This window comes from Colletotrichum graminicola (genome assembly GCF_000149035.1).
Source record: "Colletotrichum graminicola M1.001 genomic scaffold supercont1.26, whole genome shotgun sequence".
In the NCBI taxonomy this organism is placed as follows: Eukaryota; Fungi; Ascomycota; class Sordariomycetes; order Glomerellales; family Glomerellaceae; genus Colletotrichum; species Colletotrichum graminicola.
Genome location: NW_007361030.1, coordinates 476,502 through 488,743, shown reverse-complemented (window position 1 = coordinate 488,743; position 12,242 = coordinate 476,502). Strand labels below are relative to the sequence as shown.

At 53.1% G+C, this 12,242-nt stretch overlaps 4 protein-coding genes across 4 annotated transcripts; 2 read left to right on the top strand and 2 right to left on the bottom strand.

The window, feature by feature from the left end:
- Positions 1 to 91: 91 nt before the first annotated feature.
- GLRG_06943 (eukaryotic aspartyl protease) lies at positions 92 to 1,900 on the bottom strand (the record flags this gene model as incomplete). Its single annotated transcript, XM_008097483.1, has 3 exons — positions 92 to 381; positions 443 to 1,544; positions 1,679 to 1,900. 3 exons carry the CDS (start codon positions 1,898 to 1,900, stop codon positions 92 to 94), a joined length of 1,614 nt encoding a protein of 537 aa, XP_008095674.1.
- Positions 1,901 to 6,005: 4,105 nt separating this feature from the next.
- On the bottom strand, positions 6,006 to 7,040 carry GLRG_06942 (uncharacterized protein; the record flags this gene model as incomplete). Its single annotated transcript, XM_008097482.1, has 1 exon — positions 6,006 to 7,040. One exon carries the CDS (start codon positions 7,038 to 7,040, stop codon positions 6,006 to 6,008), a length of 1,035 nt encoding a protein of 344 aa, XP_008095673.1.
- A 491-nt stretch (positions 7,041 to 7,531) lies between these two features.
- On the top strand, positions 7,532 to 8,324 carry GLRG_06941 (CHD5 domain-containing protein; the record flags this gene model as incomplete). The annotated part of the gene is made up of 3 exons (XM_008097481.1): positions 7,532 to 7,618; positions 7,693 to 7,879; positions 7,948 to 8,324. 3 exons carry the CDS (start codon positions 7,532 to 7,534, stop codon positions 8,322 to 8,324), a joined length of 651 nt encoding a protein of 216 aa, XP_008095672.1.
- Positions 8,325 to 9,325: 1,001 nt separating this feature from the next.
- Positions 9,326 to 12,168, top strand: GLRG_06940 (uncharacterized protein; the record flags this gene model as incomplete). Its single annotated transcript, XM_008097480.1, has 5 exons — positions 9,326 to 9,454; positions 9,530 to 9,608; positions 9,679 to 11,709; positions 11,762 to 11,941; positions 11,996 to 12,168. The coding sequence occupies 5 exons, from the start codon at positions 9,326 to 9,328 to the stop codon at positions 12,166 to 12,168; spliced, it is 2,592 nt and encodes an 863-aa protein (XP_008095671.1).
- Positions 12,169 to 12,242: the final 74 nt, after the last annotated feature.

The following is a 12,242-nucleotide window of genomic DNA, read 5'->3' as shown; positions in this document are numbered from 1 at the left end:
AGGGGGGGTATCATATGCACGTAACTATCCAGTTTCCCATTCGGGTTCGCGATCGTCAGATCACTGCGCTTAAAAGTCAAAAAAATCTTACTCAGTGGAATCCCAACAAGGCAACAAGGCAAAACGTCGCAACAGTGGCTGCCTTGACCACAGTGAGAGAGGCAGACGATGCCGCACCGGAGTGGGATACCGGTGAAGTCTGCGCAGCGGCAGTTGCCGACGCAGTAGTCTCATGACCGCCCAATCCGAGTCCGGGTTTGGACGTCTGCACAGGGGTTCCAATGTTGGCGTTGTCAGAGTTACCGACCACTGGTGGCGTGGCCGAAGTGTCGCTGCTGGACGTGGTCGTCACTGGCGGCGGGTCGACTCTCTTGGCGAATCCTTTTGAAATGTACAGTTAGCATATATCAACATACAGCACAAGAGTACCGTTGAAACTCACCAATACGCTTCTGATCCGTATCAAAGACGGCGTAGACATTCTTGAGAAAGACATCGCCCAGGAGCCAGGCTCCCGTCACGACCTCGTGGCCGTAGATGTTGCTTGTGCAGGTACCATCGGTGCCGGGGACGCCTCTCCAATCCTTGGCGGAAATAACATAGCTGATGTTGGAGAAAGTGTACGTGACATCTTTGTTGCTGTCGCACGGCACCTTGTAGGTTGTGCCGGCCTCGTCCGCAGTAGATCCGGGGATGTTCTTGTGGAATGCGGCAACATCGTCCTTGGGACCGAAAACATACGAGGTACCGGTGTCAATGTAAGCAAGCTTACCTGCCGCGCCAGATTTTAGGCCATCATAGGCAATGCCGTCCAGAGGAACCGCCCAATCACCAAGTGCGTTCCCAACTGCGGTGTAGGTGATATCGCCAGTGTACTTATCAGGGTTGCATACACCGAAACTGATTTCGCTCGTGTTGGGTCCGTCTGCTGCCCTGCTCAGATACACGCAGAAGATGTTGGCGGGAAGCTGCGTGGAGTTCTTGACAACTTGCATAAAGTTTTCCGTCTCGCCGCCTGCCATTGAAAGCCCGAGGATGCCGTCAAAGGGGAAGTGGTTGAAGTCGTCCGAGGTCTCATTGGCAACACCAAACTGGAAGTTAAAATTCATACCAGCAAAGGATAAGGTATCGGTGACCTTGTCGCCCTTTACAGAGCCAGATCCGTAGGCGACGGAAAAGGTTTCGCCGGTGGCCTTGTACGTTGCAGAGTCGGGAGGGCCAAACGAGCCGTGCTTTTCACACGCTGCTGATTTGCAAGATGAACCCATGACCCAACTGGTACCGGCTCCAGTATCCATGAGCATCCACATAGGCTTCTTGTTGTTACCAAGCTTGACCTGGGCAAAGTAGGAGAAGTCGGTGCCATCTTGGGCCACACCGACCGCGTTCTTGAGCTTGGTATCGGCAGCCTTGACGATACGGTACTGGCTCTCTCTCTTGGACCTCAACGCCTTCTCACGGACGGCAGCGGATTGAAACCTCGCATATTTGCGGGTGAGGCGTTCAACTTCGCGGACAACGCGTTCGGATTCAGCATCTTTGGTCTACGAGTTGGGTTATTAGCTTTACATGACATCGGCGCTGGATACAATTACACAACACATAGTCCCCAAAGCAGTGTCTGAGCAGAAGGGAAGCATTCGAATGGAAATCATTTAGACAAGGCAACTCCACTTACCGAGAAATCATGTGTGGCTTGAGGGCCGAGCTGGGAGGCGGGGAGGTTGATAGCCTTGACGGCATCTACAACATCAGACCTGAGCTCATCTTGACCCTTCAACTGCCTCTTAGTTGGCAAGACGCAGTCACCCTTTTCGAGACACTCCGGACTAGGCCAGGGAAAGAAGGCGTGTGTGGATGTGAAGAGCAGCGAAAGGTAGACCAAGGTAGCGGAACGCATCGTATGGCTGAACAAGATGCCGGTCGACTAGGCAAAGCATCAACCGTGACCGAGAAGACGGGTGGCCAATGCAAGGCCGGTGAATAATAGAGCCGCACGAGCAAGGTCAACGCTTTCAAGTCGAATCCAGGGGGGCAACGGAAGGTCAATCGGATGCGTGAGTGATCGGGAAGCGGTTCAAGCAAAAGTGATGCGTGCTTTATCGGCGTCGGTAGACTCAAACTCGGGCAAGGCAGCGGGTTCCAGACGCCGCAATGGTGTCGGACAGATTGTGATATTAAGAATTAAGTCGAGCGCATCGAGGAACTGGTAAGAGAGCGAGTATATAACGGCCAGAAGACGTGGTGGTATAAGGGGGAATGTGTAATCTTTGAATGTGAGCTTGGCGTATGGCTCTGAGAATGCTGTACGCGGGCCGGTCGAGCCAAAAAGGACAGGACAATGAAACAGAGGGACGGGTTGTCGAGGGAGGCGCCACCAGCAATAACTGCTAGATGCAAGACGATGAGACAAGGGCGAGAGCGAAGGAGCCAAGGGCAGGGGAGAAGACGCAGGCGCGATGGGCGGGTTCTCCTGGCTACCTATATCCGCGTCATACTACAAGACAAGAAAAACGAAGCGGCGACTGGAAAGAGTAGATGGATAAATCGACAAGTCGGAGAAGAAAAAGACGAGTCAGGTCCTTTAGGAAACAGGAGGAAGGGTAGAGAGAGAGAGAAGATGGTTAGGTAAGACGGCGATGTGAGGTGAAGAGGGAGAGGTCAAGCAAGGCAAGGCAAGGCAAGGCAAGGCAAGGCAAGAGGCAAAGAGAGGGGATGATCGTGGGGGGGAGTATTCGCAGATATGGGGATTTGCGAATCGGAGAGCGAGGAGCCCTGGATGACTAGCTAGACCCCGGCGAGCTAAGGCTCTAGCGACGATGGACTGGTCCAGGGATCGAATTGGGAAGTGTGGAGGTGCGCAACTTGGGTGTGGAAAAGTGGAATGGAAGGGTAGTGGCGGACATGGTGCATGGCCATGGTGCCTCGTGTATGGTGGTGATGAGTGGCTGGCTGACATGGATATATACTACGTAGTCGGCGAGTCCAGAGCTGCAGCCAAACAGGAGAGGTACAGCTGCATAAAGAAGTCAGACATGCTCAACCTACCTTGGAGGGCAGGTCTGGCAGAGCGAGTACTTGTTCTCTGCCGTACCCTATTCGTGCTGAATGGCCGTGCTAGGTATCTACCGGCCCGCCGTTGTTGCTCGACTATTGCCGTTTCAGCGCTCCAAGAGGCCTTCTTCATCTACGTACTCGGTGCCTTCTTAACCACCTCTGCACTAGTGTACCAAGTAGTAGTCGGCGTGGGACGGGTAACAGTCGCATGCTGCTCACCTACTGACGCCTTCGCCCCCTCTAGCGTACCTTACCTACTTACCTACCTAGGTAGGTAGAGTGTCGATTTTTCGTCAGTTCTGCCAGTGTGTCGTGTCCCGCTCAGTAAACGCCCGTTGAGCACTCGCTGAGGGTGGGGGGCCACCCCCTGGACACACCAAATGGCAACCACTTGGCTCAGTGTCACTCTTGCGGTGGAGACTACAGGGCCCCGTGGTGTCATGCAGGTCGTTCTCTCCCAGGAACCTAGGAGGTACCTACGTAGTAGTGGGCGACAAAGAGGAGGAGGAACCAAGGAACGATGAGCCGCGGTATATCCGTACTCCCTCACCCAAATGTGTCTACCTAGGCAGTGCCTGCGATAAAAGGAAGGGGGAAAAGAAACAAAAGGAAGAAAAAAAAGTCTCTTCCTTGTAGCCGTACAATCTTGAGATGAACTCCTGCCCTCTCCGGCCAATTCGGCTCGTCCACTCAAGTCATCATGTCGCACTGATTGGTCATTTGTTTGGCGTGTCGTCCCCTCCGACCGTTGATTCTTTTCTCCTTTAGAACCGTTCTTTCAGGGGCCCCAAATGCCTCGACTCCGGTTCTCTTCCTCGGCGCCCTAAATTGCTACGTATACTATCCGTACACTAGACGGGGATGGGAATCATCGCCATCTCCAGACGCATGCGTTCCTCGCGCTTGTTTCTTCGACTATCTGATGCCACCTCCTGTCTCGAACTCCTCCTCGTTTTCCCGTTGCTCTTAGCTACTTGGGTGCCGGACCCCACTCCGGGCGGGACAAATCGACCTGCATCTCGGCACAACCATTGTTTGCGTCCATGTCTGATACGATGATGATAATGATGATGATGGAACATCGACATCACCACCATCTTCATCATCAAGCTGCGACCTCGTAGTGCAACGCTTCTTACCCAACTCTGCTTGGCGGCTACCGTGTGGAGATACGAAAAGGCATTTGATAGCCGTAGCCACCATATGACGCTTAGCCTTCTTTGGCGCCTGGAAAACCAGGGTTGTCCTGAAGACTCCACTTCCAAAGTTGCCTCGATGCTACTTCGGGCGACCTTCTTCAGCGTCTCTCCAGGCCGTGCCCCTTGCTAGCACCGTCGCTGTCCCTTTTGGGAACTCGTCCAAATTGGCCTCTCACTGAGGTTTCTTGTCTCACTCTCTCGTGACTCGCTGCACGTTTTCCGTGGCTGCAAAAGCCCACAGATCAGCCGCGATCCAGGAACTATAATTTTTTCTCGACAGAATCCTGACGACTGTTTGCAACCATGAATGACCTGTCCAGAAGGATCCTCGGCCGCAAACGTGCACGGGCAGGCGGACTCGAGCCCGCCATATGTTCGACTTGCTCGACCGCGCATCCACGTCAGGCCAACCATCAAACCAACTGGCGGACGCCGTTGAGGCTGGCTCGTGCTTCCTATGGAGATGGTCTGGCTTTGCTCCTATTAATTTATCCTCGCTTGTCGCTGGAGCTGGAGCTGGAGCCACCACAATGCCAGTCGCCCCAATCTTGCTTGTCTTTGCCCCCTCGCTTTCTGCTTTCGACTTGCGACCTCTGGGAGTCCCTAGCTGGTGTAGCCTGCGAAGGCCCGACACTGGAGGGCCTGTATCCGGGGTCTGATTGATGGACGACCGGCCGACTGAGCAAGACGTCAAACAGGGCACACAGGCAACTGATGCTCGATTTAGGTCTTGTGAGAATCACCGGACCAAGCAGACCCGGGTCCCCAATTTCAATCTCTTGCCTGGAGAGCCACCTATTCTGGTTGCTAATTACCCGGCCCCGTCCTTTCGCCCAAAGATTTTCCTTGTCAATTCCGCAACACCTGGCAGCTCTCTTTACCTGTACGGATTAGAACCTCGTTCTCGTTGAACCGAGAAAATGGCACTCGTTGAGCCTGTCACCCCGAGTTGGCAATGCTCTTGTCTCAACAGTCGTTATACGAGCAACGGCTCCCTGACCCGACTGTGGCGCCACATTCACTTTAGCCCGACCGACCGCGTCGCTGCAGTTTGTCACTGGGAGAGTGGACGCCAGACCAAGAGCGGACAGGCGGACAGACGACGTTGGCACGACTGTTTGCAGTCGGTCTATCCGTACTTGTCTACCCTTCTGACATGCCCTATCCGATCCCAAGAAGGAGGCGATGTCATCTATGGGATGCTACGTCTCTTAGAACGTCTGTGCAAACCACCTCCGTCGTCCCGCCCGCTCACTAGTAGGTCCCGATCGTCTCGCAGGCGCACGAGAGCGTCCGGATGTGGGTGTGATTGGCAGGGGTCGAGGTCTCTGTGAGTTTCAGCCTCTGAACACCGCCGTCTGCTCAGCTCGGGTGGCTGCCGGCTGAGCTCTCCAATAGTGTGCTCTAGTCCCAACATGCATTCCACAGAGCATCTTGTTGGCTTTTTGCAGAGTATGCAACGCTGCTGTGCATGTGCCGCATCTTCCCATCAATTTGGGACTGTCATGCAGCAATGTTGCCAGTCACACGCGTCCTTGCCAGCACGCTGATCTTGATACCCTTCACTTGTGTTCTGCTAGCACTTCCATATATGTCGGTTCTCTCGTGCAGGAACCGATTCCAAGGCTCAACCTGGTAGCATGTCACAGTGGCTTCGGGCCTCGACGTAAACTCCAAATTTGGATGGCATTGCTGCAAGTGCCGACCACGCGATCCCCGCCCGCAGCATCTATTTCCACCCACATCTATCTACTTCAATGCGCCAGAAAATCCCAAATCGCTGTGGAGACCGAACAACTCGCACCAGTGCTGTGCTGTTTTCAGCACCATGGCTTCTGCGCAATCATCGGCGTTCACAACCAAAAGTCTTTTCTGAACAGCTGCGAGCTCTTCTCGACCGGCCTGCCCCATCGCCGCTCTCAAAGCTACCGTGCGTAAAAACCACCATACTGATTCGTTGCACCATCGGAGAGACTCCGTCAGCCTTAAAGTTTCCTCGAAGACGGGCAGTGAGGTTTGTTGCGTGCCGCAACCGTCTAGTCTCTCCATCAAATGGGCAAGGAACGACCAGCCAGAGACGTCGACATGATGTCTAAAAGACCACCTCTTGACGCTTTGGATAAGTGATGACAGCTCTTCAGGCTCGGCATCAGCCAAAAATGTTCTCGTCAACCAACGTGCGTGAGTCCAAGCATAATAGTTGCGCGGATGCCGCTCTCCGGCTACCATGACGATCAACTCGATGTCCTGCTGAACCGCAACTGGAAGTCCTGCAAGACGGCGCTGTTCCATTAACCACCGCCGATGACTCCATAACGTGGGCGATTTTGTATGTCGATGCAGCCGGCTGGTTAGCAAGCTGTCGATAAACCATTTCTCTCTTGCCAGACGCACATGTGCATTGTCTCCCGCTGAGATTGCGTCAAGAAGGATGCGCTTTCTGGTGTTGCTGGCTGTTAGGTGCTCCGGATCCATAAGTAGCATGACGCTTGTGGCAGTGAGCAGCAACTCGATACCGACAACCTCTCCGGCCAATTTCTTCTGAAAAATCTGCCTCGCAAAGAGGAAGGCCTGTACTATGCGGAGTTTGGGCACCGCAACGGCGTTTTCATCCCGCAGCAGGTGTTCGGCCGGCCCCAGAGGATGGCTTGGACCCAAGATCTCGATCTCGAGAAGCCGATCATCCTCCTGCTGTACAAAGAGACCGGAGATGTCGTCAAATATTTTCTGGTGGTCGCCTTTCTTCAGGGCAGCGATGACATGTTTATCCAGAGCTCTTGACATTGTTGTATCGTTGGGAACCGTGAGGTAGTGTGGTCTTGACTCAGAGCATGTCTGTAAAGCTCACGGCGGCGCGTGTACACACAACTGTATGTGAATAGTCGTATACCGGCAATCGAAAGTGACAGGTGATCCACGGAAATGGGCCAAGTCCAGTTAGTGATCCTAACCTTGGAAGACGTTGGTGAGTTGTACTCCGATGGTATGTAGAGGCGGGAGCTTGAGATGATTGGTTCCCAGTGTGTGTGGTGTAGCGGACTGTGGCTTGCTTACCTGCCGCGCTGCGTGGCTCAGGTCCCCGCTAAAGATGCAACTCGCGGGGCAATGACATAGGGACCACGTTTTCGCCGCGAAAGGGCTCAGTCAGATCCCGTCACGCACCGTTTGCACGACAAACCTCAGTTCAGCTTCGCCCTGCACCCACCCCAAATCAGTGCAGCGGCATGCGCTCATAGTCACCATAACCGCTCACGAGTTTCAAAAGGGTATCCGCCATGCCCTCTCTACTCGTCATCATCTTTGTGCTGGAGGTGTTCTCCCACCTGGTTAACACCATCGGAGCTGCTACCATCAACAATCTGGTCCGTTTGCTCTCTGACACAACACCCAACCAACTGGCCTCCTGAAGGATTGTTCATGACTAACTTCCGAGTAGCTTTGGGCATTGCTGAACTACCTTCCCATATCGACCTCGAAGGCCGCAAGGCAGCACCGTCAATTGCAAGCCGAGTTTCTGAAGACTCGAAAGGAGCTGAACGCAACCAGCAGCCAGGATGAGTTCGCCAAATGGGCAAAGCTTCGCCGCACGCACGACAAGCAGCTGGAGCACCTGGAGAAGAGCAGTAGGTTGACGGAGACTGTCTTTCGTTCACACTATGGGAGAAACCATGCTGACGTTTCCCTTCCACAGAGCAAAGTCAAGAAGCAGCGAGATCGAAATTCGATAACTACCTGACCGGTTTCCGATGGCTCCTCACCAAGGCGCCGCAATACGGCCTGCCCTTTTGGTATTCAAAGGAGCCTATGTTTTGGCTGCCCTACGGGTGGTTCCCCTACTACGCCGAGTGGATTTTGTCATTCCCCAAAGCACCGATTGGCAGCGTCAGCATCGCTTCGTGGCAGCTGGCGTGCTCGGGAATGGTCACACTGGTCACCGAAATGATCATCTCGGTCATCGGACTCGCCTTCGCGGCGAAGCAGGGCAAGGCGCAGCCGGTAAAGACCCCCGCGGTGTCGGGCAAAGCTAAGCCCGCGGCCGGTTCGGCGGAGGAGAAGAAGGAGCTCTAAGTAGCTTAACAATGCGTAGCACTAGGGCGAGTAAGCAAGTAGATACCAAATCTAGAACATGCCTGCATTATTGGCGCCCATGGTTTCCAATGCATTTTTCTTCATATCCCGTTCGAAGAAGACTTTGCTAGAAAGACATAACATGACATGACGACCCTATAGCAAAATTGTATAACACATGTCATGGGATGCAGAAGTGCAAGGTGTCTGCCATAGACATGAGTTGCAGCTCATACTGGCCAGAGTGGTACGCATTCACTTTTGCATAGATAAAAAAGATCAATAAGGAGGTGGAATGTATCTCTTTGTAAATTGACGCAAAGTTCTTAATTGCAAACGCTAAGACTTTGTAACACGACGGAGAATGACCCTTGGCAGGGTACTTTGGATTTGCTCTAGGCGTCATATTGACTTTGATTGACCATTGGTATCCTTGCGGACCGCCAACAAAGCTTCGAAAGCGCCATAATCACATACATCTGTAGGCAGCTGAATGAACGTTAGTTGGAGATGCAAGCTGATTGGAGCTGAAGACTGCTTCAGAAGCTCGAGCCCATAATGGCTGGGCTGCCGTCAGGGATTTGGAAAGAGAAGGCAGATATAGCTGTCATTGCAGCAAGCTACACGATGGAGAAAACAGAAACGTCAGTTTGAAGGCATACAGATCGCTGCAAATTAGCGACTGCCTCTTGTCTCTTGTCTTGTCTCGTGCGCCTGTTGGATGTTGTAGAGGAAAGAAGTGAGAAGATTTTGCCTGTGGATAATTCGCAGAAATATTTAGGAAAGTGCACCGCCACGACCCACCTACAGTTCGCGCCACACTAGGCGGAGGGGCGAGTCAGACTTTGGATGGAACAACTCTTTCGCCGAAAGTCCGGTCCAGCCCCATTGTTCATTCGGAGGCAACGACATCAACTTGGCAGCTCCATGTTTAGTCCTGGCATCGAATAAGCTTGATCATTACCCCCTCGAACGGTTCGGAGCTCCCGTCATACATCAAGATGGCTCCGGCACAGGATACCATGTTTCGCTCTGCGAACATGAGTATGGTGCAGCTGTACATTTCCAATGAAATCGGTCGCGAGGTTGTTACAGCCCTTGGAGAGCTTGGTCTCCTCCAATTCCGAGACGTACGTTACCAGCCCTCCGTTCGCAGTATCGACGACAGTCGGTTCATCGAAACTGACATCGTGCTCCGCCTCTAGCTCAACGGCGAAGTCAGTGCTTTCCAGCGCACTTTCACTCAGGAGATCCGAAGACTTGACAATGTCGAACGCCAGTTGCGTACGTCATCACTTGCGACCGCGCGCCCTTTCACGATACAGCAAGAAAAAAAAAACTAACAGCGCGTCAGGCTACTTTTACACTCAGATGGAGAAGGCAGGCATTCCCCTCAGAAAGTTCGATGTCGACGCTGAGCGACTTGCCAACCCGTCGACCTCCGAGATTGACGAGCTCGCCGAGCGAAGCCAGAGTCTCGAGCAACGCGTCTTCCAGCTTAACGACAGCTACGAGACGTTGAAGAAGCGCGAGGTCGAACTCACTGAGTGGCGCTGGGTTCTCCGCGAAGCCGGTGGTTTCTTTGACAGGGCTCACGGCAATGTCGAGGAGATCCGCGCGTCTAGCGATAACGATGACGCTCCCCTCCTCCAGGATGTTGAGCAACACAACTCCGCCCCCGAGGTTGAGCGGTCTTTCTCTGGAATGAACATTGGTTTTGTCGCTGGTGTTATCAACAGAGACCGTGTTGCCTCGTTTGAGCGCATTCTCTGGAGAACTCTGCGTGGAAACCTGTACATGAACCAGTCCGAGATTCCCGAGCCGCTCATCGACCCTACCAACAACGAGGAGATCCACAAGAATGTCTTTGTCATCTTCGCTCATGGCAAAGAGATTCTGACCAAGATCCGCAAGATTTCCGAATCCATGGGTGCCGAGGTGTACAACGTCGACGAGAACAGCGACCTTCGTCGCGACCAGATCCACGAGGTCAACGCTCGCCTCAACGACGTCCAGAACGTCCTTCGCAACACCCAGCAGACCCTGAACGCTGAGCTTATTCAGATATCTCAGGCTCTATCTGCATGGATGGTTCTTATTACGAAGGAGAAGGCGGTTTACAACACCCTTAACCTCTTTTCCTACGACCGTGCTCGCCGCACACTCATTGCGGAGGGTTGGTGTCCAACCAACGACCTACCGTTAATTCGGTCCACATTGCAGGATGTGACAAACCGAGCTGGACTTTCGGTGCCTTCCATCATCAATGAGATACGCACCAACAAGACCCCGCCGACGTATATCAAGACCAACAAGTTCACCGAGGCTTTCCAGACCATTGTTAACGCCTACGGTACTCCCACTTATCAGGAGGTCAACCCTGCCCTCCCGGTCATTGTCACCTTCCCTTTCCTCTTCGCCGTAATGTTCGGTGACTTTGGACACGCCGTAATTATGGTGTCCGCGGCGTTGGCTATGATCTACTGGGAAAAGCCTCTCAAAAAGGTCACTTTCGAGTTGTTCGCTATGCTCTACTATGGAAGATACATTGCCCTAGTTATGGGTCTCTTCTCGCTCTTCACCGGTCTTATCTACAACGATGTCTTCTCCAAGTCGTTGACTCTGTTCGACAGTGCCTGGAAGTGGGATGTTCCCGATGATTACAAGACCGGACAGACCCTCACTGCTAAACTCAATGATCACGGCTACCGATATCCCTTCGGTCTGGATTGGAGATGGCATGACACGGACAACGATCTCCTCTTCAGCAACAGTTACAAGATGAAGATGAGTATCGTTCTGGGTTGGGCCCATATGACCTACTCTCTAATTTTCGCCTACGTCAACGCCAAGCACTTCAAGAGACCCATCGATATCTGGGGTAACTTTGTTCCTGGAATGATCTTTTTCCAGTCCATTTTCGGCTACTTGGTTATCTGCATCATCTACAAGTGGTCTGTCAACTGGAACGACCCGCAAAACCCGCGCAACCCGCCTGGATTGCTGAATATGTTGATTTACATGTTTCTGCAGCCCGGTACTCTTGAGGAAGGAGCGCAACTGTATCCTGGACAGGCCGGTGTCCAGGTCTTCCTTTTGCTTCTTGCTGTTATCCAAGTTCCCGTCTTGTTGTTCCTGAAGCCGTTCTACCTCCGCTGGGAGCACAACCATGCTCGCGCCAAGGGTTATAGGGGCATTGGCGAGAGCTCTCGCGTTAGTGCACTCGATGGTGACGACGAGGACGAACAGGGACTGAACGGCCGCCCCAGCTTCGAGTCTGATGGCGAGGGCGTCGCTATGATCACGCAAGACCTACACAGTGATGAGGAGCATGAGGAGTTCGAGTTCAGCGAAGTCATGATTCATCAAATCATCCACACCATTGGTAAGAACCTCGGTCCCTTGCACTGGAGGTCACATGCTCACACTACACATAGAATTCTGCTTGAACTGCGTTTCCCACACGGCTTCGTATCTGCGTCTTTGGGCCTTGTCGCTCGCTCATCAGCAGCTCAGTGCTGTGCTTTGGTCCATGACTCTCGGCCCTGCGCTCAAGTTCGAAGGCATCGTTGGCGCTATTGCGATTGTTGTCGTCTTCTACATGTGGTTCTTCCTTAGTAAGTTGCTGATGCCATCCTGTCACTTCTCGTTTTTGCTAACGGCCTACCCAGCCATTGCCATTTTGGTCATGATGGAGGGTACCAGTGCCATGTTGCACTCTCTCAGATTGGCTTGGGTCGAATCCTTCTCCAAGTTTGCTGAGTTTGCCGGTTGGGCATTCACACCCTTTTCCTTCAGCACTACGTTGGAAGAGTCCGATGAGCTGAAGGAGTATCTGGGTTGATAACTCATTGCCTTCTCGGGCCTCGACGTTGCGATGTATTGCATCTTGTTTTTTCATTGTAACTTTAGTCCCTC